Below are 27,792 nucleotides of genomic sequence, written 5' to 3'. Positions count from 1 at the left end.
AAAAATGTTAGAGAAGTTATCTTCTTCCGGAAACTAAGTCGGCGAAGCCTGAAGATCCAAAGTTTCTCAGAATCAAACCTAAAGAAAGATGAAAGCTTCATCTCATCTCCAAGAGGAGAGAGAGAAATTCTGGTCTCCACTAATTTTCTTCTTTTAATAATATTATGAAAAAGAAAAAAGTTTAAAAACACTATTTACGTAATTCTATTTATATTAAAATAAATGAAATGGAGTTGACGGCGTGATTGTAAATGTCGAAACGGACACGTGAAGCCCAATAAGCTTTCCTTGAAATTTCAATGAAAGACGACAGTTCAGCTGACCTAACGACACTTTAACGGTAGCGGTGACCTCCCACAACCCACATTAATGAAAAAGAGAGGGAGTGAACAAAGCAATAATATGAATAGTAAGTGTGGTGTAAATGGCCGACTTGGCATCTGGTGAGAAGAAAAAGGAGGGAAAAAATCTGGTTGGTTGGGATTGAGATTCTGGATGACCATACTATGAAGCGTGTGGGTCCTAGCCCATGTAAAGCGGCCGCCGCAGTTAATCTTGTTTCACACGTGTCTTTAACCTTTAAATGAATTATTCCCACTATAATAATATTTTAATACGTATATATATTTCTAGCTCTTTAATAATTGTGATGTGATCCTGATAGCCGTATCTGCAACTAACATGTATCTTGTTTATTCTAATATAAGTATAAATTTATAATATTTCCGCTTTATATGTTTTTTTAAAACAAATTGCAGAAAATCGTTATTTTTGAAGAGAGTGTAAACAACATCGCTTTATATGGTTCATAACGATGTATATACATCTTACCATTTTTTCCAAAATCAAGCACGAATTAAGAAAAAAAAATTGTAGTTCTATATGGAAAATCAAGAGAGTGGGGATAGTAAGATAATAAAATGAGGGACCAAAATGTAAAAAAAAAAATTTATGGTGTATTCACGTAAACTAATGTATGAGTGAGAAATAAAATACAGTAGAAAACAATTACTAAAAAAAAAGACAATGAATATCAAACTTTATCGGACGGTGGAGATGCATGTGAAGACAACCAAGAATCCCGACATAAACCTCGTCAACAGAGAACTTACATCTCATGCCTCTTTCACGCGCGCCGGCCCTAATACTCTCTTATCTACTGTCCAATAATCATTCCGTCTGGTTATCACTTGTGAAATTACCCCTGTTCGAAAACACGGGCGCCTAGCCGAAAACTCGGCCGCCTAGGCGCTCGGCGTATGAGTACTGTGGCGATTAGGACCAAATCGGGTCACCTAATCGGACCACAATAAACCGCCCGCCTAAGTTGATTAATCGGAATTTTAACGATTTTAACCGATTTTTCCTGATTAATTTTAACACTTTTGACAGGTATTGGGCTTTTGTGGAAGCCCACCTTGTAACTTAAGCGAAGGAGAAACATCTATATTTATAGATAATGTGACATGTTTCTTCTTATTTTGCTCTCCGACGTGGAATGTAGTTAGAGCTCCTTTTTTTTTTAATTTCGCACATCTTTTTCTTATTTTAATCTTTATTTATTGTTGGATTTTTCTATACAATAAATTAATAATATCTGCTACAAACTGTACTGTTTCTTTTCTCGTACGTGATATAAACATTTTGATAAATCTTAAATAGGTGATTCTAATGTCTACAATAGGTTCAACGGTTAAATCATTTTGATTTATGGATTTGAATATTTACAATTGTATCATATAAATATATATCTATATGTATACTAACATGGGATTTAGTTAATTTAAATGTTAATATGAATTTCAATATACATAAATTATCACATTATAATATATATTTACATATTATATTTTATTTTAAATATTAAACTAAATAAAATCATTAAAAACTAGACCCCGCATACTCCCCGATTAATCTCCGATTTTTCGTCAAGGCGCTAGGCCCGTATCGAGCGCCCGACTAGCGCCTAGCGCAATTCCGAACAGGGGAAATTACTACATTAGCAAATCATATCGTACTAATATAATTTCATTTTTTATAGTTAAAAAAATCATTGTCTTAGATACGGTTGTAAATGTTTATCAAAAAAGAAACGGTTGTAAAAACTGAGGATTTTAAGTTTAAAACACTTTGTATGAATTTGTTCGTACAATACTAGTTGAGTAGTTCTACGTATCAGAAAAAGAAATTTTTACATTTTTTCTTTTGCTCGCTACTGATAACTTTTCATCAATATTAAAGAAAAGAAGAAATGTGGGCACCATCGTCACTGATTCAGTCTTTTGAAAAGGATTACTTGCGCTGCCTCACCGTCGGTGCCGCCTCACTCTTTATTTTTTTCTATAATTAATACTCCAAAATGTTCAGATCCATCCACGTGGATAAAGAGTTGAATCTAACCATTGGATCTACACGGGAATCACGATGAGATAGTTTCTTTACCCTTTTTGATTGCGGAGTTGGGGACAAGAATCCAATCAAACCTATCTTCTCTACCTCTCATTATGAAGCCGCTTTCTCCCACACCCGCTCCTACGTCGCCGTTTTATCCCAACCCACAACCATTACTATTTTCCTAACCTCGTTTCATCTTACAGACTTACACCAACCCATATTCGAAAACAACGCATTATCATTACTCTTAACAGATAGGAGTATAAAACAATAATGTTCTTACGCTAAAAAAAATAGAAGAGTAAAAAAATCTTATTAACCAGCCATATTCATAACGGAAAAGAATAGGGGAAATAAATATTTTATAAATTATATGACTAGTTTAACGATTAACATGATACTCTTTCCGTTTCTAAAAGGTTTATATTTTAGAAAAAAAAAATATTTCAAAAAAATATATTTTTTATATTTTCAATATATAAATTAACTGTAAATTGTAAACTTTAAAAAACATAATTATGTTTATTAAAATTATATTGGTTAAAAGTTATAAAAAAAATAATAACAGAAAATAATATATTGATAACTAAAATTTAATATATTTTTTTAATGCGTGAAAATCTTAAAATATGCATTTTAAAGAATATGTGTTAATACAACTCATCTAGAAAATCTCAATTTTATATCATTAAAAATATTTCTTAATAGTGAGATATATAGTACCAACGGTTAATCTTGATAGGGTAGTATTAATTGTTAACAAGATATTCATATAAAGAAAAATTAAAACACATTGCTAGTTGTTTCTTAAAATATGTTTTTACTCAAATGGAGATCTTGTTTTAAATTGGGAAAATATAATGATAATGCGATGAAAAGTATCAGTAGCGAGCAAAAGAAAAATTTATCGGTATTAAACTTATCTTTTGAACGGCAGAATCTATCTATTTAAAAATCTAGGTTCTTTCTGGCAGAACCTAAGAGTATTAATATTCATTCATCTGTTTTTTTTTTGGAACAATTCAATCATCTGTTAAGCAAAAAAAAAAAGAAACAATTCATTCATCTTTTCAGAACTCAAATTTCAGTTAAGAGGAAAAGTAGTTCGTACTTTGTATGCAGTCCCTAATTGGTGACGTAAACGCCAATTATTTTTACTAATATACGCCGCAGAGAAAAAGGGGCTCCACACACGTCGGCTGCGTGTCTGCTGGAAACTTCTTCTTTTCTTTTTTTTTCTGAGAAAAGATGAATTTATTTTTTTCCGGCTGCTTGGAAACTTGTATCTAACTCTCTCTCTAATTAAGTTTTATCATACTCCAACTTCGGTTATTTTTGCGATTTTATTTAATCAATGCCAAACGAAAAATAAGATTTTTAATCAAACTAATACCAAAAAAGAACTGATTTTAGATTTTTTGAAACAATTGCGGAGTGAAAAATTAGATGAAGATAATTATGAAGATCACCAAATTATTGATATAAAATTTGCAATAACAAAATTAAAGGCTACAGATAGAGGAACAACAAGGTGAAACCAAGTCGCAAAAAAGCACACAACAAAAGTTCAGATCTCCAGTTATGTAATAATATGTACATAACGATCCATGTCAGCTAAAATTATATTCTCTCTCCCGATTGAAGTTTTTTTCTTAAAACCGATAATAATAATTATTCTAGAGTGAGAGAGAATAAAAAACTACGAGAATACGAATTCTCTCAGCTCCCAAACAAACAAAAAAAACGCATGCGCGTCGGAAATGAGCACGACCACGACCACCTTCGATAAGTTCAGGCCTGTTCCGACGGAGGAGACAAGTTTAGATCTAGATCAAACAGCTGAGATCTCTTCTCCATCACACCTTCGAAATCAACAACCGACGACGAATCAGAGTCGCTCTGAGCCACACAAGCAACCTTTGTAGCCACATGCATCACCGGCAACCTAAAAGCCGACGCCACCGGAGGCGGAGCACGACCTCCGTTGCCTACTCCCATAACGTCCAAGAAGTAAACAGGACGCGCCAACGGGATCTGATAGTTGCCGAGGCGAAGCTCGAGCTGCGGCGGAGCAATCCCAGCACTCGCCGGCGTAACCGCCGCCGGAGGAGAAGCGCAATCGAGGGTGCTGCTCTGGCTAGGGCTACGCTCGAACCCGCCGCCGGCAGCCGGCACCTTCTCACTCAGCTCGAGAAAATTGGGGAAATTGGTCTTAGCCTTGGCCCCACGGAAATCACGCGCCGCCGCATCGTAAGCACGCGCCGCTTCTTCGGCGGTATCAAAAGTACCGAGCCAGACCCGGGTTTTCTTACCCGGATCTCGGATCTCCGCGGCATAACGGCCCCATGGCCTCTTCCTAACGCCTCTGTAACGAATCTCCTTGGCATTATTGTTAACCGGGTCGGGTTTCAAACCAATCTTGGCCATAACTAAAATATAAAGGAGGAGAGGGAGAGAGAGAGAGAGTGGTGTGATAATTGAAGATGGAAGAGGAAGGAGGTGTTGTTTATATATAGATGGAGAGAGAGTAAAAGCGACGCTCCTTTTGGGGCGCTTTGTTGTGAACAGTCAAAGCCTGAAAATGGTTTTAGCGGCTTCTCTTACAAGAACAGCGGTTTTCATGGTTTTCTTCCTATCTTCCACTTATCCTTTGCCACGTGTGTCTGTGTCCTCCTTCAAGATTCCTTGTTTTCGTATTAACCCTTCATTTTGTTTTTATTTTTTACCACCAAGCGTTTTCATTTTTTTAGCTCATATTTAAAATGTATATCAACACATGGTATAACACATATACATGCTTTAAAAATAGAAACATATACTAACAAAATACATTCGTGGAATATATATATATGTTTGAATGTAATTGATGAATATTTTAACAGTAAGATAATTAAATTATTCTATCTTTGCAATCAATTTTTTTATAAAACAGATCTTACTTTTACTCATCAATACATATTTAGAGCTATTTATCACGTGGAGTATCTTTTATGTTTATAAATATTTGATGCTAAAGTAACATTTATTCATTTCTTGTAACCAAGAGTATCATTACTTAAAACGAAAAACCTATCTGATGTAAACAAAAAGTGATACAAAGGGCAGTATATCAGAGGAAACCAGGAAAATATATGTTACGCATTGAATGGAAATGCATGGGGCTTGCTGTGTTTCCCTCACACAATGAATTCCTTATATACTCGTTTATTTTTCTCAATTCGTAATCAAATGAATTAAAATGCAATCCCATATCAACATTTATTTATGAGATTAATTATACTATGTAACTTTAACTGTTTTGTGCCGGTTGCTCACGTGGTTTAATATTTAAAAGATTGTAACCAAGCGCTCGTAGCTTGGTGGTAAAGGAGGTATAGCTGTACTGCCCGTCACCCGGGTTCGAGTCTTGGTCACAACGGATTTAACATCCCTTCCGTTGGGGCGCTGGACCCCTTTCGGGGGGATAGTTGGGAATGTGGCTGCCCAGATACCAGAGTTATCAAAAAAAAAAAAAAAAAATATTTAAAAGATTGTTTTCTTATAAAAGATAGATAAAATAAGTAGAATTAACTACAGCTGCATTTGAATTTGCACGCTTACGCTTAGAGTTTAAACTGTTTCAAATAAATTTATTGACACACAACATGTATATACGAACACATAATTTTTATCCAAAATATGAGTATTTATGCTATAAATTAGATAAAGAAAAAACTAAATTTACGATTAGTAGAAGTTTCATTGCAGTAAGACTTTTTTTTCTACTTTCAAAATCCGACACATTCCAAAGGCGCATCATTTAGTGGCGGACAAGCTCTTACGAGATGCTAGGTGTTCACCTCTGCTATGTTTTATGTCGATTCTATGTCTCTAGCTTGATTTTCTGAGTCGGACGAGCATACATCATAGTTTAATTTTATTGTTGTCAAAAAAAATTATGATTTTTTTACATTTACAGAATATATAAATTTGTGCATTGTTATTTCAATTGAAAATACCTTAAAACTACATCTAATTCATAGTTTGAAGTATCTACAAAACTAGGAAATATTGGGTATAATCAGCTACGATAAAAATAAATGCAACAACTTGGAAATAAATTTGCAGCTGCGTCTGTGAAGATGCGAGAGAAACTAGGGCTTCGAATGTTACGAGCTGCTTTGCCCCGCTCCGCAATTAACAGTAATAAAAATTTCTACATATATCATATATCTATACATTTTTATAACTAATAAAACCACATCACAGTTAAATCGCTTGTCCCGCACCGCTCAAACCGCAGTTACCATTCGGAACTTATATACCATACAATATAACGCGAAAAATCTGAACGTGTGGCAAGAGGCGCGGCTCAGAAACTGCGTTTCCATGTGAACGCGTGAATCTCACCGTCAAACACGTGCCGACGGCGATCGCGTGAAAAAAGTAGTATGGGTGACTTCTTCAACTCAACTCTAATTCAACGTTGATTTTGACTCCTTTTTATTACAGTTTTATTAAAAGTTTAAAAATACAAAAGGTCACATATAGCCGCCCCTCCTCCAAAAACTTATTAAAAGGCAACAAGGTCCCACTAGTGCACTCACTAAATAAAATAATTAATCGAATTTAAAAAACAAACCTATAGTGCCACACGGTCAATCAGACGCGTGGAGAACGATCAGGAGACAAGGAGAGAATGGTGGCCGTGTTGGCTAGTCAAGATTCCAATGGCGGTGGGCCCACCATCTGTTCTTGACGGCAGGGAGACGTGTGATTGAGATTTAAGACCAGTTAATTAAATTATGGTTAATTGATTTATTATATTCTTTGTTTTACTTTAACGACAGCTACATAATGTCTCCACTTTATGGATAATGGATTGGGTTTTCTTGGGCCACAGAATCTTCTGGATATATGAATTAAAAAATCCATTCTGTAAAATAATGTAGTAGTCTTTTATTTCTATTAAAGATCTATCTACAAACACAATGGACTCACTAAGGTATTATTTAATTTCCACTAATACAGCCTACATATCAAATTCCCTTTGTAAATTTAATATGTAAATTTAAGGACGTATTACAAGAAATATTTTTCATAAAACCTTCTATTACTATTCTAGAAAAAGAGTTAAGAATTATCCTTATTAACATAGCTATTCTCAAACAAAACTAACGAGTTCCTTGATCATATATACTACGTACATATATATAAGGGATTATAATAGTTTGTATCTTAATTGCAACAATTAATTATCAGGAAATTTTGGTTAACTGCAATAGTGTTAATATGTTACGTATGGCTTTCGAAGATTCAAACTTGGAAAGTTTGTGAAAATGTTATTTTCAGCTGCATAATATGTGTGTGTGCTGGAAAATGTTGATGAAGCCAACATGATTTGGAAAGATATCATTGCTTCTAAATGCAGACGAGATGTTATCAGCTACGGGACGATGAAGGCAAAGAAGGCCATGATGTGAAGAGGAATGGTGCCGGAGCCAAAAACTGAGACCTTACTAAACAAGATCAAGGCCCAAGCCAATTATCAAGACAAAAAGCCTTTAGATTCAACAGTTCAAAAGAAGAGTCTGAATTATACATGATGCAATTTTCACATCTTCCACGTTATCTTATAGCAAAAACAATCTTAATCTTAGTCCATGTTCTTTTTAGGCAGCCATGGCCACAGCTTCTTCCGCTGCTGCTGCTGTGGCAGGGACATACCAACCGTGGTGGATCTCAACGGCCTTTTTCCTCCTGGCCAAGCGAGACTTCCTACGCGCACCGGTGTTCTTGTGTAGCGCTCTAACCTTGACAGCTTTGTCTATTGCAGAATAAGCCTCTCCTATCAGTTTCTCCACCGTCACAATCTCATCCGGTTGCGCTTCTGCTTTCTTCTTGAGCCCATCTAGTGCTTCCAAAACCTGTTTAGTATACGTAACAATTATAATTTAATTATCATTTAATTATCTAATTATCAAAGACTTTCAGACCTTCCCCAAGTTCTAACAAAAACATCTAATCATCTCAACGGTGATGATGACTAACCCACCCTACAAGCCCCACCACCTATAACCAATATCCCAATATGAATCAAACTAATCACTGTCGTTGTCCAAAGGTTACTACAAGAAGTGCCAAGGAGAAACATTCTCTAAACATTTTGTTCCCAAACATATACTAACACAAAGTGAAGCGAAGTAATATGACTGACCATTTACCTTCTTCATCCGAGTACGAGCTTCAGACTTCTTAGATTTGTTGTAAACGCGTCTCTTCTCGGCTTGGCGAGCTCTCTTTGCAGCTGAATCAGCTTTCTTCGTGGGAGCAGCCTCACACACAACCATTTGCCTCCTCATTGGCCTATTCTGTACCAACATGTTCCCTGTAGAGAATGCGACACATTGAGAAACGCTCTGGGAGAAGCTAAGGGAGGAACAGACAGTAGCCGACGCACCACGACGAGCGGAGAAGGAAGAAGTTGGAGAAGAAGAAGCTCCCTTAAGCGAAAGGACTTTGAATTTGGAATTGAGATTCGCACATGAAGAAAGACACTGGACTACTGTCGCCATGGCTTCCTTCTACTACCGAACTCTTCTCTTTGGTCTCCTTTGATGTCTCTGTGTTATCCAGAAAGAAAGAGATGATGTCTCCGACTGTAATTTACCATTTTAACCCCTTGTTATATGTTTCGTCTCTCGGGCCAAGGCCCATTACATTCAAGGGGCCCACCAGTTTATCTTGTTATTAATCCGTCTTATCTATCCCAAGTTAGCAACAAGAACTGAAATTGCTGTTTTTTCATATTTTTTTTGTAGTAACTTTAGATTTAACTTTTTGTAAAATCTGAACATCATTAATATGATATTAGCATTCTTAACCAAAAAAAAAATTCGACATTTACCTTTCAAAATCAATCCAATTTTTCTTTTTAGTATGAACTTTAACCTTTGCAAAATCAATCCCGTTTTTAACAGAAAAATGAGTTACTAGTTTTATAATTTTACTTTTTGATGGCACTCAATAGTACTAGAAAACTAGTTGTAAGCAAAACAAAATTCAGAAGTTCATTGTACTTTCACATAGAAAATCATGAAATAAAACATGCATAAAGTCATTACAAAACACGTACATAAACCAAATGCAACACACAGCTACATGATTCGAGACTAATACAAACCATTTAATTAAAACGAAAGTCTAGTTTTCCTTAAAACGAATTCATAAACGGTAGATAGCTAGAGATAGCTTGTGACCGCATAACGATCATCAGAGAGCAAACGGCCACGAACTCACGGCGGAGCCTCCACCGTACATTCCGAACGGCTGAGAAGGAGTTGTAAACACCGTCGGAGGCAGAGAAGGTAGATTCGGTAAAAACGCTGCGTCGATGCTGAACTGTCCAGAAGCTCCCACATCCATAAACTGACCAAACGCCACGTCATTACCGAAGCAACGCGGCTGACGTGGCAGAGAAGGCGGTGGAGGAGGAGCCGGAAGGTAAGCAGGAGGAAAGCTCGCGTCAGCATGAGCTGCAGAGGTATTGGAGAAACAGGACACGTGCTCCGTCGCATAGGCGTCGATCATCGGAGCAATTAACGAACCAGCGGCGGAGGAGGAGGAGGAGCAGTTGACACCGCCGGAAGAAGAGATCAGTTTGGTCTCTCTACTGACAACACTGCTTTTCAGACAGACTTTAGAGAGAACCCATTCATCCTGTGTAATAAGAACAAAAACATAAAAACCACAATTTTTTTAAAAATAATAAAAACACATTTTAATTGTTTAACTTCGAAAACACATTTTGGTAGTTTACATTTTTTTTTTTTTGGGTAAGTGAATGAATCATATAGAAAGATTACGAGATTTACCTTAGCGGAGGAAGTGATGTAATGGTAAGAGAACTTTCCGTCGAGGCGATACTCATGCATGACCCAACAGCTTTTCTCTCCTTTAGGAGCTCTGCCTTTGTAAAAGACAAGAGTCTTCTTCATCCCGAGAAGCGAGTTTGTCTTTGAGCTTTTGATCTCTCTGTCTTTACCAGTTGCTTTCCAGTAGCCAGCTTCTGTTGCTCTGTTAGTCCTTAGGCCCGTTGGGTACTTACGATCTCTCAGTGTGAAAAAGTACCACTCTTTCTCCCCCATCTTCGCTTTCTCTGCTCAAATGTGAAAGAAGAGTCTCAAAGTAAGTAAATACTCTGTTTTAAAACAGAGAAACTTAGACTGGTGATGATCATGTAGTGTTTGTTTTTAATTAAAAGTTGGACTTCATAATGTTAAGAGTTATAATGATTGACCTAGACCCTCTTCCTTGTATACATATATGACATTTAAATTGATAGGAGAAAAGTCTAAGCTTGGGAGGTTAGACCAATGGCTCTTTAAGTATCTAAAAAAAGAGGAAAGTTTGAAACTTTGAACCTATTACTAGAGTTTTAGACATAATTCTACAGATGGGTTTAACTCTGATAACATTTGGTAGAGTTATAACAATGTCTTAAGTCTAAAGGTATGCAAGAACATAGTAAAGTCTCAAACTTTGAACCTATACCGATGGTTTATGACATTAAACTAGAGTTTTAACAGTGTTGAGTGGGCTTACCAGGAAGCTCCCAAGGCTCAGACTTGTTGAGATCAACTTGAGAAATGGCGGCACATGAGAAACTGGAGTCAAGGACTTTCTTGAGGAGGTAGTAAGTGATGAGCTCTTCATCGGTAGGATGAAACCTAAAACCAGGTGGCATTACGGTTTCATCTTCATATCTCGATCTCTCCCAACCATTAAACACATCCATATCCATTTGTGTGGGGAAGGAACAAAAGACACGAAAGAGGACGAGGAAACTGTAAAGCAAACAAAACCCTAGATTTTTCTAATTTTTAAAGACAAATGAAGGGTAAAAAATAAAAAAAGGGTACTTTTTTAATGATCTGTGTTTCTCCTGTTCAACAAGCAACTGATGTGATATTTGACTGTAGCTAGTGACAGACAGGAGTTGATGTTGATGTGTACAATACACCACACAAAACGAATATATATTTATTATAATTAATTAATTAATATCGCTAAATTGTAGTAAAAGAATCTAGGATAATTATAATTATCTATTGAGTCATGCAATGTGTGCGTGACTGAAAATCTCAGGGGACTCTACGTCAGCCAAAATCTCTTTAAAAAAAAAATTAAATTAACGTTACTAGCCAATAGATTATTGGATACTAGTTGGATCTTTTTTCTGAGCTTCAACATGTATAAGATTCTATACGCATTAATGTTTTCAAGACAAAAACTTTATTACAAGAAGAAGAAAAAAAGTAAGAGCATGGATGCATCAAATCGTGAGAAGAGATCACATCCATCCATCATTATCTGTCACAAGGAAACGTCGCACATATACAAAGATGGAGGAGTCGCAGGCTTTACATCAAATCATATTCCCATGCATCTTTCAATTTTTTTCTCCTCCTACGCTCTGCTATTTTTCACCTCTATGCGACCCACAAATTACTCTACCTATTTCTTTTAAATGATTTCACACTTTTGAAGATTATTATTATTGTATTATCAATAACCTTTTTTTTTTGAAGATTATAAATTACATTTTGGTGACTGGTAGATAATAGTTGTAGGTCGACACGTTACATTGAGTAGGAGAAATAACACATGGGTTTCATTATTGTGGAGAATACGCTCAATTATTTAACAAAAGATTATTGGAAAAGAAAAGATTTTAATAGTTGTGGATTGTTGCATGAAAACAGAGATCGAGAAAAAGAAAACTTGTGCACCGAGAGACGACCAATAAGGAAGCCGAGTGACGTTATATACCTGTGGTGGAGGAGCGAAACATCTCCGCCGCCCTCAAGGCCTCATCCCTACGGCGTCGTTTTCGAGTCTACGGCAAAGTTTGGGACCCACCTCAAACAGTTTTGGCATTTTCTGGTTCGGACATGTTAGAAAAAGGATCAAAACTCGTTGAGTTCAAACTTGTCATGATTAGGTCGAATAAACGTTACCTAAAAAAAAAACAAAAAACAATTCTAAATTTAAACCAGATTACTTTAAACGCAGATCTAACCGGGTCAGTCGGCCGGTCGGCGCGTGAGCGTCCGTGCCGGCGCCGGAGTCCTTTTTAGTTTGTCAGAGTGGTTCCCCTTCGTCCTTTCTTCGCTGTCCTGGTAACGTTCGCCTTGTCCAAGTTCTGATACCGGCTCCTTCTTTAACGGTGGGGCGCTGTTGGAGTAACGACGCGTTCGTTGGGAGGTCTTCGGTGGAGAGAGAGAGCGGTTTGCATGTTCAGAGGTGGTGTTTTTCCGGGAGGTGGAGGCTTCCGCAGATCCACCGTCGCCGGCTCTAGCTTCCGGGAAGGGAGTCTCCGTTAGATTCGCCTTCGCCGGCTTCTGGTTACGGAGAGCGGAGGCTAGCAAAGCTCCGCGCTGCCGCTTAGGAACCCGGGTTTCTTTGGGTAAAGGTTTTTTAGGTTCGATTTGTATCAAGTCTGGTGTGGTTGTCGTCAAAGGTGAGGTTGGGTCACTGTGGTTGAGAACTGGGTAGAAGATGAAGTTCTCCGGCGAGGTGACGGCTCTCAAGGAAAGAAAGAGAGGGTTCCCCGGTCGCGTGTCTAGGGTTTGAAGTATGTAAAGTCGGAGGAGATCTCGAGATTCGATGGATCTCTCAGGCGTGATGACATGGCGGTGAAGAGAGGCTATGGGTTCGTTGGAGGCTTATCGGTTTCTGAGCTCCGACGAACAAGGTTTGCGATGGTGTTTATTCCGGCGGCTTTCTGGCGGAGCGGTCAAGTTGAGGCGGTGACGCCACGTGACGCGTGAAAGGAGCAGATCCCTACACGTGGCGAGCCAGTCTCCTCGACGCGCTGGCGGTCTGGGTCGTGCGGTTTCTAAGTTGGGCCGATGGCCCGTTTAATTCTTGTCTGTTGCCCGTTCTCTTTTGGGCTTGTATTAGTTTTTTATGTAAGCGGGCTTCTGTCGTTGTCTGGGCCTGGCTCATTTATTTAATATAAAAAAAACATTGACGGAAAAAAAAAAAACCGGGTCAGTCACTAGATAATGCAATTTAGGCAAATATTTCAAAAATTTTGGATAAAATATTAAGCAATTCGGTTTGGTTTGTTTTGTTTTTTTTTTCTTTTACCGAAATATAATTTGCGCAGATAATTATGAAATTTGGTTCAATACGGTTTTCAGTATTTCTGTTTTGGGTAAATTGTACACAAACAAAACAGACACCTTTGGGTTTCAATTTTCACAACATACAATTCGAGACTTTTTACAGAAATTGTATTATATCAAATTTTGATCCAAACCGGTTACAATCCGAGAATGGTTAGTGGTTACATTGATGCAAATCAAATAAATCAAAACCGGGAATGGTAACAAATCCAATTTAAAACACTTTTTTTCATCAGTTTTTGATGATGACATCAGAGAGAGCATAGTCATGGAACGGTGGACCTGCAAGGAACGACACAACTTTAAAACTCTCTTGCAAACCGCACACTATCATATCTACCTTAGTTGAATCAATCAAATGTTTAAAGGAGATAGAAGTAACCTCCTTGTTCACTTAGAATGTGAAACGGAATGTGTGCAACCATTTTGTCCCCACCCTCACTCCAATTAACCGTGCCAGGAAACCGTTTCTCTGACACACGTGAAGGTCCTAACACAGACCAACAGATTCCTGGTTCGTTCATCAGTCCTAAGTAATCATGTGCTCGTCTCCAAACCCTTGCATCTGATATCCTAGACCTAACCACCTAAATAGTTTTGTAACTCAGACTTTAGTGATCATTGCAAAGTGTTTCTAAATGGGATTCAGATATGTCTCTGAGTACCTTTCCCAAGGCGACACGAGCTCTTGGCAACAGCTCACGGTGATAAGTTGCGAGCTTTGCGATAGCTGTCACTACAAAACACAACAGCCTCGACTGTGTTGTTCTTCTGGAACCGTTCCCAGATTCTTGCCTCAGACCTAGACGGCTTTTTTATTTTGTGTTTGGTGGAAGCAAAAGTGGTGTGTAAATAGAAAGGCATGAAGATGATATATATAACAAAAAGGCTAATGTGATACCTTGATGAGAGATTCTCGTAGAGAAGCAACTCTAAGCTTTCAAAGAGTTCACGAGCAGCTTCCTTGTGTGATTCTCCTCCACCACCGTACTCTCCAATTGCCCAACATAGCTGTAAAGCTAACTCTCTCTATGGAAAAAGAAAAACATGTTTTAGAGAAGACTGATAATCTTTTTACAAAGAATCCGTTGAGAGATATCAGAAACTGACCTTAGCAGGGTCATCATAAGCTTCTCCAAGCCTGTCAATTATAGGCTTCTGCATTATGTAAACGAGTTTCAGCCAAATTAAAAAAATTTATAATCGTAATAAAACGAAGGCATTACTTACTTTCAACAGGGCAATGAAGTTTGGAGACTTCTGAAATGCAGCCAGGACGAATTCAAGTAGCCTCCGACGGATCTGCGTACACATCTCTGTAAGATATAAGTTTCAATACAAAAGATGCGTTGATGGTTACCTCATGAGAAAAGTTCTTATCCGGAAACATTGTGGAGTTCCTTGCCATGAGTAGAGGGATTAGTGCACAGATCAGAGCTGCAGAAAGAAAAGAAAACAAGCATGAATAGAATCAAAAGTGGTCAAAGGTCTAACTACATTGGTAACTGACTTATCCTCCTTAGAAAACTTAAGAACACTACTGTAAATAATCTTACAGTCATTAGCATCTCGCAGAGTAACACTAAAGTAGACATCAAGAAGCCCAGGAGCAATCTTAAGTGTCTGGTTCATCCTCTCTGACCGAGGACCACTTGCAGCAGCCTGAAGCGCAGTGTTTAATGCGGGAGAAGGTCGGTGTCTTTCCTGCATTACAAAGTTGACTAAAGACTTGCATTTTTTTTATATAAAATATCTGAATGATGTAAGAACTGAGGCAGGAGGCATACAGCTAGACCATCATTTTCGTCCTTGAGAAGCTCAAGAAACAGAGGATCAGCTACATCTATTGTATTGTTATCTTCAGACTCTGAGTCATCCCCTCCATCTCCGATGGTTGAACCGGTATAGGCTTCATCCATAAGGGCAAGAAGCATCTGCATTTAAAGGGAACTTTGTCATTCATTATCTGAGAACACAGTCTAGCAAGTAAATGTGTTTTTTTTATGAGATATAAAAACCTCAGGAGCTGCACTCTTCTGGATTGAAGCAATGCTACCTCCGACCCTTGACCCTGACCCGGAGCTCCTTTCCACTTTTTCTAGTGCCACAACCAGCACTAGCAAGAAAATACGTAATTAGAATACTCATAAACTAAATTAGGCTGAGAGAATACATAAGTTCAAGCATCAACGCAGATAGGCTCAAAGGGAGACTCACTTGGCAAGTCTAGAATGGATGGAAACAGAGGAAGAAATGATCCAGGTGATATCAGTCCTGGGAATATCTTCAGGAAGGACTTCTCCAACCTGAAGCATGAAATAAAAATACCTTGAGGTGATTAATTAGATAACTTATAAACAAAAATGAAGCAAGAAGAAATGATTCGGTTACTTCTCCCAGTTCCAGGCAATGAGCTTAAGCAACAACGGGAAAAACTGCACACATCATTGCTTGTATTAGATAACATTCATTCTCAAGCGGTTGAAATGTAAACGAAACTGAACTAACATTACATTAAGCAGTGTTTATATACCTGAGGGAGTAAGTTAGGGAAAGACGCCAAGAGCTTTCTCTTGTTCTCGATAAGAAACTCACAAGTTGCCTCTGCAACAGCAGCATCCGAGAACTCACTACAAGAAAGAGCCAATGCACTTGATAAAAATACCCACAAAATGAAGGCTCATTTCAATATGACCACTAGTTGAAACACAAGCATAAGAACAAACCGGCTAAGACACGAACGGAAGAAAGTCCTCAGACTCGGGTCAGCATCGTGCAGAACCATATCTCCAAAATCAAGAAAAAACTGAAGAATGGCCTAAAACACACACACACACAAAAAGAACAATCCTTTAAGAAAAAAACATTCATCTGGGTTTGTAGATACTCTCAAGGAGAGTTAGTAACATACTAGCAAGAGAAGGCCTTTGGAGGTCCCTGACTCGGACTGAGACAGCGAAGCAACAGAGCGTTGGAAGACCTTATTGATCTGAGGGTAAATTCTAGCCACCAGATCGTCTGAATTCTCCAATTTACAGAACCCATGTAGCTTCTTCACCTAATGATCCATTCACATTCATCACAAATCACGAAAGATGATTCCTTTGTACATCGAGAGATACATATAATTGTTCGATGCTTACTGATTGTAGCACGGATGGATCGGAAGCAGGATCCGTGGAATCACGCGCGCTATTGCTTAGGATCCTGAGATGATAATTCCAGTCTCCGTCTTGATCATTCATGGTTTTATTATACACCACGAGAATGCTCGCTCAGTTGAAAGAAAAAAAATGATGGACGAAGAAGAAGAAGATGGAGCAGAGGATTAGATGGAAGACGCGTCGTTTGAGATTTGTATTGTTAGACTGCATGACAGTTTTAGTATTTTTCCACGGTTTGGAAAACGTCACGCTGTTTTTAATTAAACCCGAGACTGGATTGGGCTGTGGACCTTCAGAGTTAAGCCCAAACTGTGATAAATGGATTGCAATTAGACGACCCCGTTTATTCAACCGAGTCTTATCGTAAAAGACTGCATGTCATTTTTAGTAGCAGAAGACGGCACGCAGTTGTTTCAGTTAAACTCGTTCATTCAGGCGGTAAATTAGACTCTTGTTTCATTCGGACAATATACTTAAACTCATGCTTCTGAATCAGCGACAAAGCCTTGTCTCAATCTTGCGTGTCTGCACAAAGAATGGACTTTCTGATCAAGGCCGTCAAGTTCACTGCTTTTTTCTCAAGTCCGGATCGTGCTTAGATCTGTTCACAAGCAATTATCTAATAGATATGTATAGCAAATGCAGAGATCCCGTCATCGCCCACAAGGTGTTCGACACAATGCCTGAGAGAAACGTTGTTTCATGGACGGCTCTCATGAGCGGGCATGTACTTAACGGAGACCTTAGCGGATCATTATCTCTCTTCAGCGAGATGGTGCGTCACGGTGTTAGCCCAAACGAGTTCACTCTCTCGACGAATCTCAAAGCTTGTGGCTTGCTTAACGCACTTGAAAAGGGATTGCAGATACATGGGTTTTGTCTGAAGATGGGGTTGGAGATGATGATTGAGGTGGGAAACTCTTTGGTTGACATGTACTCAAAATGTGGAGGGATCAATGAAGCTGAGAGAGTGTTTGGTTCGATGGTTGATACTAGTTTGATAACGTGGAATGCTATGATAGCTGGGTATGTACATTCAGGGTATGGTGGTAGAGCTTTGGATACGTTTAGGATGATGCGAGAAAGACCGGATAAGTTCACGTTGACTAGCTTGTTGAAGGCTTGTAGTAACATTGGTATGATTCACGGAGGTAAACAGATTCATGGGTTTTTAATTAGGAGTGGGTTCCCTTGTTCAAGCTCAGCAACGATAACAGGTTCTATTGTTGATTTGTATGTCAAGTGTGGTGATCTCTTTGGTGCTAGGAAAGCTTTTGATCAGATCAAGGAGAAGACAATGATCTCATGGAGCTCACTGATTCTTGGATATGCTCAAGAGGGAGACTTCGTGGAGGCGATGAGTTTGTTTAGGCAACTAAGGGAGCTAACCTCTCGGATAGACAGTTTTGTTCTCTCTGGGATCATTGGCGTGTTCGCTGACTTTGCCCTCTTGCGGCAAGGGAAGCAAGTGCAAGCACTCGCTGTTAAACTCCCGTCTGGTTTAGAAACATCTGTTTCAAACTCGGTGGTGGACATGTATCTCAAGTGTGGACTTGTTGATGAGGCTGAAAGATGCTTCGACGAAATGCAGTCGAGAGATGTGATCTCCTGGACCGTTATGATCACTGGCTACGGGAAGCATGGGCTTGGGAAGAAAGCAGTTAGTGTTTTTAAACAAATGTTGAGATACAACATTGAGCCTGACGATGTATGCTACTTAGCTGTACTCTCAGCTTGTAGCCACTCTGGTTTGATCAAAGAAGGAGAAGAACTTTTTTGGAAGTTACTAGAGACGCCGGGGATCAAGCCTAGAGTAGAGCACTACGCGTGCGTTGTTGATCTATTGGGAAGAGCTGGTCGTCTGAAGGAAGCTAAACATCTCATTGACACGATGCCTGTGAAACCGAACGTTGGAATATGGCAAACACTTCTCAGCGGATGTAGACTACACGGAGACATCGAACTAGGGAAAGAAGTGAGTGAGATTCTTTTGAGGATCGATGGAAACAATTCTGCGAATTACGTGATGGTGTCTAATCTTTATGGACAAGCTGGCTATTGGCAGGAGCATGGTGAGGCGAGAGAGGTTGGGAAGACGAGAGGGTTGAAGAAAGAGGCTGGTATGAGCTGGGTAGAGATTGAGAGAGAGGTGTATTTCTTCCGTAGCGGAGAGGATTCGCATCCTTTGACGCTAAGGATTCAGGAGGCTTTAAGAGAAGTTGAGAGAAGAATGAGGGAAGAGTTGGGATATGTTTATGGTTTGAAACAAGAGATGCATGATATAGACGATGAGTCGAAGGAAGAGAACCTAAGAGCTCATAGCGAGAAGCTAGCGATTGGTCTGGCGTTGGCGTCAGGGGGGTTGAACCAGGAAGGAAAGACTATAAGAGTGTTTAAAAACTTGAGGGTATGCGTAGATTGTCATGAGTTTATCAAGGGGTTGTCTAAGATAATGAAGATAAAGTTTGTTGTGAGAGATGCTGTTCGGTTTCATAGTTTTGAAGATGGTTGTTGTTCATGTGGAGATTACTGGTGACTGACTCTTAAGGTTGATTTACTTCCGCTAAGCATACGAGTTGGTTTTATGATAAAGTCTGAAACTCTAGAAGAGAAAGAATGGTTACAAACAAGTCTTTAACGCAGTGGTGCAAGTACCTCAAGTGGGAAAACTCCAAAACTTCAATGAGCGTGAAACACACCTCACCAGGGCTTCTTAGGGTTGCTCCATGGAAGACTCAGATGTGAGCTGGAGATTTATGTTAGAACACTAATGCGACTTGTGAATGTAGGTTAGCTGTGTTGTGTGATTTGGTTTTGTTCATCACAGAGTTGTTGAGTAGGTTCTTTAGGATCTCGTCGCCTGGAAAATACATGGTTGGGTGATGTTGCATTCTTGATTAGTATTGTTCTTTCATTGGTATCATAATGATTACTGTTGTCTACATAGAATGTTGTTCTAATATCTAAATATGTCTTGAGATTTAATATCACAGCTATAGCTAGAAGGAGCAATTTCTCTGGAGTATCTGTTTAAGAACAGGATCAAGCCATACAAAAATCAAGTCAAGGTTTTTAAATACGAAAGAGCTTTTGAGTACAAGCATTGGGAAGAGAAGACAATGTGATAGAAGAAAACACTTACATTATGGTGAATAGGTGTGGGCACTTTACCCGATATCCGAAGTGGCACCCGAACCCGATCCGAAAAACCCGAACCGAAATCCGAACCGAAGTAGCAAAATACCCGAACGGGTATTGAATAAGGAGAGATTGGATACCCGAACCCGAACGGATAATACCCGAACCCGAATGGATATCCGAAGATAACCGAACATATGTATAATTAACCATATATTTCTAGTTTATATCTCTCATTTTATATAAAATATTTATATTGATACTACACATACTTTAAGTTCATATGATATACATACAATTACGGAAAAAATGATTTGTTAATCACTTAAAATGCATGTCAAGTTTTTTATTTCAAAAATTAACAAAAACTTACATAAAAAAAAACTAAATTAATGCCTTTTTAGTTTTAAAATGTTATGTCCAAATCTATTAATCATTCAATCTATTAAAAATAGAAAATTAGTTAACTAAAAGTTATATTTTTAAATACAACAAACTTGAGAAATGAAAATTTTAATTTTTTTTTTCAAAATCTAAATATCCGAACCCCATCCGAATTAACCGAATCCGAACTAAAAATACCCGAACCCGACCCGAAGTACAGAAATACCCGAACGGGTTCTAGACCTCTATACCGAAATACCCGAAAATCCGAAATACTCGACCCGAACCCGAACGGGTACCCGAACGCCCACCCCTAATGGTGAATATCAATGGATACAAAAGATAAGTAATATTTATTAGTGAATATCAATGGATATTATCGTGTAACTGAGGTTCACTGTGTTCTTTTTTTGGGGGTCGTAAAAGTCATTTATATCAATCAACAGACAAAACCATCATAGCATACAAAAACATCCTAGTTGCTGGCAGATACAATCATACACATCCGTTTTCCAAGAGATGGGCCTGTCAGCGAAATAAGATGGGCTTTTAAGCTTAAGGTGGGTTATTTACGTTTTGGGCCGAAAGAGATGGATATAAACACATGCCCAAAGAAAATTAGTTATTAAATAAAAAAATATTTTTATAATATTCAAATTCACCACTGTAAAAGTGTGAAAATTGGGAATTAGGGTTTCGGATTTCTGGGTTAATTTAATTCGGATTTGAGCTGATCATGGAGCTAAGCTTCGTCGCTCCGTTACGTTTTCTCAACCACCTCCGTCGAAGTCTCCGCGGCGATACTCTCTCACAATCCTAATTTTCGAAGACGTAACGTTGCATCAGTATTTGTATGGTTGCTGTTGATTCGCGATGAGATCCTCGGGCTCTCCTTCTGGGAGGAAGAGTAAGAAGCTCGCCGCGATTTGCGAGGAGGAGTACAACAAAAACCACGGAGAGCCGAAGGACAGAGACGACGCTCCTCCTGCTGATTCCGAGCTTCGGCGGAGCTCTAGGGTTAGGCGGATACCGTCAATCCTCGACGCTTCTCCTCCTCCCGCAAAGAAACGGCGCCGTTTGAATAGGAGTTCTAGGGGGAGTAGTAGCAGTAGAGTGGTGGTGGAGGAGGAGGAGAATGATGATTCGGATAATTGGAAATCTAGGTTGAGGTCGAGGAGGAGGAAGGCTGGTTCTCAGGCGAGGAGTGTTGTTAAGAGGAAGAGAAAGCTTGTTTTCGGAAACGGTGATGGTAATGAGGTGAGAGATATAGCTCCTAATGGTGGGAAGCTGATGAAGGGTAAGAAGCGAGTGGGCGTTAAAGAGTCTGAGAGTTCGGAGGATGAGTCGGATAACAGTAATGCTGAAGAGGAGAGTGCTAGCGAGTCTGAGGAATCAGCTGATAGTGAAGCTGGAGAGGAGGATGAGAAGGTGAAGAAGGCTACCAAAAGATCAGTTGTTTTAGAGAGTGAGGATGAAGCTGAAGTTGATGGAGGGGAGGCTGAGAGTGAGGAGGAAGCAGAGAGTACTGAGAATGAGACTGAGGATAGTGAAAGTGAAGCCCAAGGTAGTGCAGAGAAGGAAGGAAGTGAGGTTGAAGGTAATGTGGATGGAACGGCAGCTGAGACTGATGTTCGAATGGAAGAAGCGGAGAATGAGAGTGGGGATCAAGTGGAAGGATTGGAAAATGATATTGAGACGGAAGTTGAAGGAACTGAGGATAAGGAGTTGGGTGCAATGGTCTCTGCAAGTGGAAACGGCACTGGTATGGCAGGGGATGATAGTGAGGTTGCTGAAAATGTTAAGACCAAACAAGGAGATACGTTATATCCTGAACTACTACAGAAAGATGCCATCGAGGTTAATGAGAGTTTGAAGCAGACCGATGACATTGGAGAGCAAGATGTTTCCAGAACAACATCTACTGATAAGGCCAACGATAAAGTGGGTGAAAGTGTGGAAATGCTTGACGAGTTGCCTATTCAAAATGAAACTTGCAACAAAGTGGTTGACTCAGTTTGCACTTCATCAGATAGACTTGGTAAACCTCCCTTCAAGCAAGCCAGACGCTGTGGTTTATGCGGAGTTGGCACTGATGGTAAACTCCCGAAGAAGTTGATACAAGATAATGGTGACAGTGACGTAGAGGCACATAGCGGTTCTTCATCTTCAGGGGAGCCAAACTATGATATATTAGATGGTTTCGGAGATGAACCTGGGTGGCTTGGCCGTCTATTGGGCCCTATAAACGATCGTTATGGAATTTCTGGAACGTGGGTTCATCAGCACTGTGCCGTATGGAGTCCCGAGGTAACGTGTGGTTCTGGTTATATGACACAACATGCTTTTTGATTGCTTAGATTCATCTACATGTGCTTCTCACTTTGCTGTTATATGTTTCATTGACACACAATGTGTGGCAGTATTAGTCTTTATTTCTCTTTTCGATTCTGTGTTTCCTCTCGCTTAATCTTTAGTTATTCTGTAATGTCTTTCTGGTTGCCATTATTCGTGAAATATTTTTATATTAAATATGCTCTTAGCATCTTACTGTTTCTCATTAATTTTTCTTTTCCTGAATTCTGTTTTCTGTTGGCGTAATCTTCAATATTCTTGTGCTGCAGGTATACTTTGCTGGTGTAGGACGCTTAAAGAATATAAGGGCGGCACTTTGCAGAGGGAGGTCACTAAAATGCACTCGCTGTGAAAGACCTGGGGCAACCATCGGTTGTCGTGTTGATAGATGTCCAAGAACCTATCATTTGGTCTGTTATTACTCCCTCTCTGGTTTTCCTTTCCCCACCTCTGAGATATTGGCTAATAAACTTGCAGCTGTAACTATTAGTGTATCATTCTCTGACAACTTCCTTTTGGTGTTCTGTGTTTTGCAGCCTTGTGCACGAGCTAATGGTTGCATCTTTGATCACCGTAAGTTTCTCATTGCTTGCACGGACCACAGACATCATTTCCAACCCCATGGTCGTCAATGTCAAGTCAGGATGAAGAAGATGAAAACCAAGAAGATGCGTTTGGAGATGAGGAAACACTCAAATGATGCATGGCGTAAGGATGTGGAGGCGGAAGAAAAGTGGCTTGAGAAATGTGGAGACGATGAAGAATTTCTAAAACGTGAAAGCAAGAGACTTCATCGAGATCTATTAAGAGTGGCTCCTGAGTATATTGGAGGCTCTGATTCTGAGAACGGAAAGGCATTTGAGGGATGGGACTCTGTTGCTGGGCTTGAGGGTGTAACTCAATGTATGAAAGAGGTTGTTCTTTTACCTTTACTATATCCAGAGTTCTTTGACAACCTTGGACTTACACCTCCAAGAGGTATCCTCTTGCATGGACATCCTGGAACAGGAAAAACTCTTGTGGTTCGAGCATTGATTGGTTCCCTCGCTCGTGGTAATAGACGGATTGCCTACTTTGCCCGCAAAGGGGCAGACTGTCTGGGAAAATACGTTGGTGATGCTGAGCGCCAGTTGAGGCTCCTATTTCAGGTCGCTGAAAAATGCCAACCATCCATCATATTTTTCGATGAAATTGATGGTCTTGCTCCCAAGCGGTCAAGGCAGCAAGATCAAACACACAGCTCCGTTGTATCCACATTGCTCGCTTTACTAGACGGCTTAAAGTCGCGTGGCTCAGTGGTGGTCATAGGTGCAACAAACTACCCTGATGCTATTGACCCTGCATTAAGGAGGCCAGGGAGATTTGATAGGGAGATCTATTTTCCACTACCATCGCTCGACGATAGGGCTGCAATCATCTCACTCCATACTAGAAAGTGGCCGAAACCGGTGTCTGGTTACTTGCTCAAGTGGGTTGCTAAAGAAACTGCCGGGTTTGCTGGTGCGGATATACAAGCTCTCTGCACGCAAGCTGCCATGATTGCCCTGAATAGGAGCTTTCCTTTGCAAGAATCTTTGGCCGCTGCAGAGGCGGGAATCTCTAGGAGTAATCGTGTTGCTCTACCATCCTTCTCAGTTGAAGAAAGAGATTGGTTGGAAGCTTTATCCCGCTCCCCACCCCCATGCTCTCGTAGAGGAGCAGGAAAAGCAGCTAGCGATATATTTTCTTCTCCTCTTCCTGTTTACTTGGTGCCCTCTTTGTTACCGTCATTGTGTTCTTTACTTGTTGCTTTTCATCTTGAAGAGCGCATCGTCCTCCCACCTCTACTTGCCAAAGCTGCGGTTGATTTCCAAAATGTGATCTGTTCTGCTTTGGGCGACAAGAAGATAACTGATGCTTGCTGGTGGTCTCATGTTGATAGCCTTCTCCAGGACGTAGATGTTGTAAAAGATATAGTTCAGGGACTTTCTTATGCTGGGATACTGGATGGAGGATGTGACTTAGTTAGATCTGTTTCAAGCACCCCTGGTGCCGGAGACAATTCGGGTTCTGCACAGTTCATGGTACACCGAGTCCGCCGACATCCTGGGTTGGGGAATGCTTCTTCAGAATCAATGAACAACTCTGGGTTCCAACTGCTTATTGCTGGAGAACCTAGATCTGGTCAACGTCATCTTGCTTCTTGTATCTTGCATTGTTTTATTGGAAATGCGGAGATGCAGAAGATAGACACGGCGACAATTTCACAAGAAGGAAATGGGGATCTTGTGCTAGGCGTAACTCACTTATTAAGTACGTCTTCTGTTATTAACATTTCATTACGTACCTGATAATGATATTTAAGCAGCTACATACATTTTTTCTTTTAGTCTTTCGTTGATTTGGTTGGTTCTAGTCCATTTCCAGATTACTAACTGGTAAATCTGTCCGACCTGTAGTGAAATGTTCTAGCAGGAAATCATGTGTGGTATTCATGCCAAGGATTGACTTGTGGGCTGTAGAGACAGAAACTCAACTGGATGAGGAGGTCGAGTGTGATGATGATTCTGTAAAAGAAAATTCTTCTCCCGTTCGTCCAGAAACAGTGGAGAAAATGGAGCTGCAGTATTCTTCTCGAGTTTCACATGCTTGGAACACATTTTTTGAGCAAGTAGAATCATTGCGAGTTTCCACAAAGATGATAATTCTGGTATGCTTAACTTCTTACTTCCTTAATATCGTTTATCCAATATATTTTCGGCTGATGATAATGTGCTATCTAGGCTTCTTGCTTGTTTAGTTTACTTTCTGTTAGCTTTTTTTTGGTACTTTGTGAATGTTAGCTTTTTAGAAGAGTGTCAACACGTGAGACTAAATTCTTTTTTTTTTTTGGTGATAGGCTACTTCTAGCATGCCCTACAAACTCCTGCCTCCTAAGATACAACAGTTCTTTAAGACCGACCTATCAAAGGAATATCAGCCAAGTATGTCTGAGGCTGTACCACAATTCACTGTACAAGTTGCTGAAAATTCTGACCAGGACATGGCCATTGACCTGTCTGCTACTGAGTTGTCAAGGCGGGCAATCCAAGTGTTTCTTCACTTAGTGCATCAGGGAACCCATACACACTATGATTTACAGAAGGCATACAAAAGAGAGGATCCTGAGCAGGGTTGCAGAGATCCATCTTATGAGAATAATCCTGATCATGGTGCAGAGGAAGAAGTAGGTATCAAATCAAAACCTCCTGAGGATTGTTCTTTAAAAGTGCCACCGATACCTATCAGCATAAATGCGAAACCGAAATCAAGCTTGGAGTTAGCCGTCTCTACATTTGGTTATCAAATTCTACGGTATCCCCAATTTGCTGAGCTTTGTTGGGTGACATCAAAGCTTAAAGAAGGACCAAGCGCAGATGTTTCGGGTCCTTGGAGAGGATGGCCGTTTAATTCGTGTATCATTCGTCCTTGTAATCCATCAGAGCAGACTATTACTGCTTCCGGTTCCAACAATGTTAGAGGCAAAGATTTATCTGGCACTGCCAGGGGCCTCGTTGCTGTTGGATTATCCGCGTATAGAGGAACCTATACATCACTGAGGGAAGTCTCTTTTGAAGTAAGGAAAGTTCTCGAGCTCTTAGTTGGGCGGATCAATCTGAAAATCGATGCTGGAAAGGACAGATGTCAATATATCAGAATTTTGTCCCAAGTTGCTTATCTGGAAGATCTGGTTAACAGTTGGGTATATGCAATGCGAAGGTACGCCTTGATATACTTTGTTTTTATGTATGTTTGTTTCTAAAGCTTGTTGTATATCTAACACAATTTCACTGTTTACAGTTTTGAATCGAATGCTCAAACAGAGTCGATGAATCCATTGTCGTGTTCCGTAGCTGATGCGACAGTGAGGGATGAGCCAACTGAGCAAGGAACATCTGATCGATCAAAAGGAGACCTGAAAGAAGATACACAAAACATGAATTGTCCAGACCCTATAGCATCTACGGATCTTACCGACAATCATCAGCCAGTTGTGGAGATTACAGACGGCTTAGTTTTGATCAAAGAGAATGGTGATGATACTTCGAATTCTGCAATGTTGATTGAGGATTCAGGAGTAGTTTCCTTGCATCAGGCTGTTCTCCTTGATCTTAACTCTCCTGCAGCCGACCATGAACAGAATGAAACCCAAACAACAGCAACAGTCACTGGTTTGCAAGAAAAAGATAATTCCGAAAACAATCATGTTGGATCTAGGGATCCCAATTCTATCTCACAGGAAGATCTCAAGAAATCAGCTGACTCAAGTAATGGTGAAGCAGTTCATGGCTTAGAATCTGCTAACAGCATGCCTGAGCCAGTCAAACAAGTTGAAACACCTGCAACAACCACTCCTCTGGATGACCCTAGTTTAGTTTGTTTTTACCGTTGCTGCCCTCAGTGTGTCTCCATCCTCCAAGATTCAATGCGTAAATTAGTTACTCGCGAATTGAGACTTGGTAGCAGCCACATCGCAACAGAGGGTATACATGATGCGGTTTCTTCATTATCAGTGGAGCTGATCGCTGCTGTTAGAAAGTTCATATCTGCCAGAGCTACGCAGGAAGTCGAGGTTGAAGAACGTGATGAAAGCTCAGAAAAGGAAGCATGTCCTTGCAAAAGCTCACCTAGTAATTTTCTTGCCTCGGCTGAGTGTTGCAGCCATTCTGCTGAAGAGCAAGGGAGCTTAGATAAAGCAAACGCATCTCCAAGCGCTAAGAGTTGGCTTGAACCAGTATTCGTTTTCAGGGATGGAATATTGGTTCCTCTAAGTAGCAGCGAAGATAACTCCGCTTTGCATTGTAGATATGATAGTTTCTGCCTTGGTTCCCTCATAGAGTTGGTTGCAACTGAGTTGAAGCCTTTTTGATTGGTTGAAATTTTTTCTATCTTTTGTCTTTACTCAAATCAACTGGTTTTGCCGGTGATTTGCTGTTACATTAGACGTATGAAAAAAAATCAGCAGTGTCATGGCTCAAGTTTTTCATACTCTGTTTGGGCTGCTAATTGATTTCTTTCTCTTGAGATTTACTGTGATTGTGATTAGCCTAACTTCTTTTAAGTTTTCTTATTTTTCCCAACATTGTCAACTAATCTCGAGGTACGCAGCTAATTTCTCACACTCTATACAGCACTAACTGTTAACTAGTCTTGAGATAAAAACTCTCATG

The 27,792-nt window shown here is 39.7% G+C and overlaps 6 protein-coding genes across 7 annotated transcripts; 2 read left to right on the top strand and 4 right to left on the bottom strand.

The window, feature by feature from the left end:
* Nucleotides 1-3,847: 3,847 nt before the first annotated feature.
* LOC106439403 (ethylene-responsive transcription factor 4-like) lies at nucleotides 3,848-5,906 on the bottom strand. The gene has a single exon (XM_048776458.1). It carries the CDS (start codon nucleotides 4,819-4,821, stop codon nucleotides 4,186-4,188), a length of 636 nt encoding a protein of 211 aa, XP_048632415.1. The 5' UTR covers nucleotides 4,822-5,906; the 3' UTR covers nucleotides 3,848-4,185.
* Nucleotides 5,907-7,918: 2,012 nt separating this feature from the next.
* On the bottom strand, nucleotides 7,919-9,152 carry LOC106439404 (30S ribosomal protein S20, chloroplastic-like). 2 transcript variants are annotated; one of them, XM_013880848.3, is made up of 3 exons: nucleotides 8,834-9,045; nucleotides 8,598-8,761; nucleotides 7,919-8,300 (listed from the first exon to the last, which is right to left on the bottom strand). In XM_013880848.3, exons 1-3 carry the CDS (start codon nucleotides 8,946-8,948, stop codon nucleotides 8,046-8,048), a joined length of 534 nt encoding a protein of 177 aa, XP_013736302.1. In that variant the 5' UTR covers nucleotides 8,949-9,045; the 3' UTR covers nucleotides 7,919-8,045. The 2 variants fall into 2 exon arrangements, with proteins under 2 accessions (XP_013736302.1, XP_013736301.1); XM_013880847.3 differs by having other exon boundaries at nucleotides 8,598-9,152.
* Nucleotides 9,153-9,452: 300 nt separating this feature from the next.
* On the bottom strand, nucleotides 9,453-11,275 carry LOC106439402 (protein CUP-SHAPED COTYLEDON 1-like). The gene is made up of 3 exons (XM_013880845.3): nucleotides 10,978-11,275; nucleotides 10,248-10,531; nucleotides 9,453-10,092 (listed from the first exon to the last, which is right to left on the bottom strand). The coding sequence occupies exons 1-3, from the start codon at nucleotides 11,174-11,176 to the stop codon at nucleotides 9,646-9,648; spliced, it is 930 nt and encodes a 309-aa protein (XP_013736299.1). The 5' UTR covers nucleotides 11,177-11,275; the 3' UTR covers nucleotides 9,453-9,645.
* A 2,348-nt stretch (nucleotides 11,276-13,623) lies between these two features.
* Nucleotides 13,624-16,923, bottom strand: LOC106439400 (AP-5 complex subunit zeta-1). Its single transcript, XM_013880842.3, has 16 exons — nucleotides 16,709-16,923; nucleotides 16,477-16,623; nucleotides 16,292-16,383; nucleotides 16,099-16,195; nucleotides 15,957-16,000; nucleotides 15,783-15,871; nucleotides 15,584-15,681; nucleotides 15,353-15,499; nucleotides 15,122-15,269; nucleotides 14,926-15,002; nucleotides 14,796-14,867; nucleotides 14,676-14,723; nucleotides 14,467-14,594; nucleotides 14,231-14,375; nucleotides 13,948-14,152; nucleotides 13,624-13,847 (listed from the first exon to the last, which is right to left on the bottom strand). The coding sequence occupies exons 1-16, from the start codon at nucleotides 16,808-16,810 to the stop codon at nucleotides 13,798-13,800; spliced, it is 1,689 nt and encodes a 562-aa protein (XP_013736296.1). The 5' UTR covers nucleotides 16,811-16,923; the 3' UTR covers nucleotides 13,624-13,797.
* Nucleotides 16,924-17,123: 200 nt separating this feature from the next.
* LOC106439399 (putative pentatricopeptide repeat-containing protein At3g15130) lies at nucleotides 17,124-19,808 on the top strand. Its single transcript, XM_013880841.3, has one exon. It carries the CDS (start codon nucleotides 17,211-17,213, stop codon nucleotides 19,263-19,265), a length of 2,055 nt encoding a protein of 684 aa, XP_013736295.2. The 5' UTR covers nucleotides 17,124-17,210; the 3' UTR covers nucleotides 19,266-19,808.
* A 1,124-nt stretch (nucleotides 19,809-20,932) lies between these two features.
* On the top strand, nucleotides 20,933-27,704 carry LOC106439398. Its single transcript, XM_048776457.1, has 6 exons — nucleotides 20,933-22,558; nucleotides 22,873-23,013; nucleotides 23,140-24,895; nucleotides 25,042-25,292; nucleotides 25,482-26,341; nucleotides 26,423-27,704. Exons 1-6 carry the CDS (start codon nucleotides 21,125-21,127, stop codon nucleotides 27,489-27,491), a joined length of 5,511 nt encoding a protein of 1,836 aa, XP_048632414.1. The 5' UTR covers nucleotides 20,933-21,124; the 3' UTR covers nucleotides 27,492-27,704.
* The last annotated feature ends 88 nt before the right edge of the window (nucleotides 27,705-27,792 follow it).

This window comes from Brassica napus, chromosome A3, assembly GCF_020379485.1.
Source record: "Brassica napus cultivar Da-Ae chromosome A3, Da-Ae, whole genome shotgun sequence".
NCBI lineage: Eukaryota > Viridiplantae > Streptophyta > Magnoliopsida > Brassicales > Brassicaceae > Brassica > Brassica napus.
Note: the sequence above shows the minus strand (reverse complement) of the source record. Positions and strands in the feature narration are given on the sequence as shown.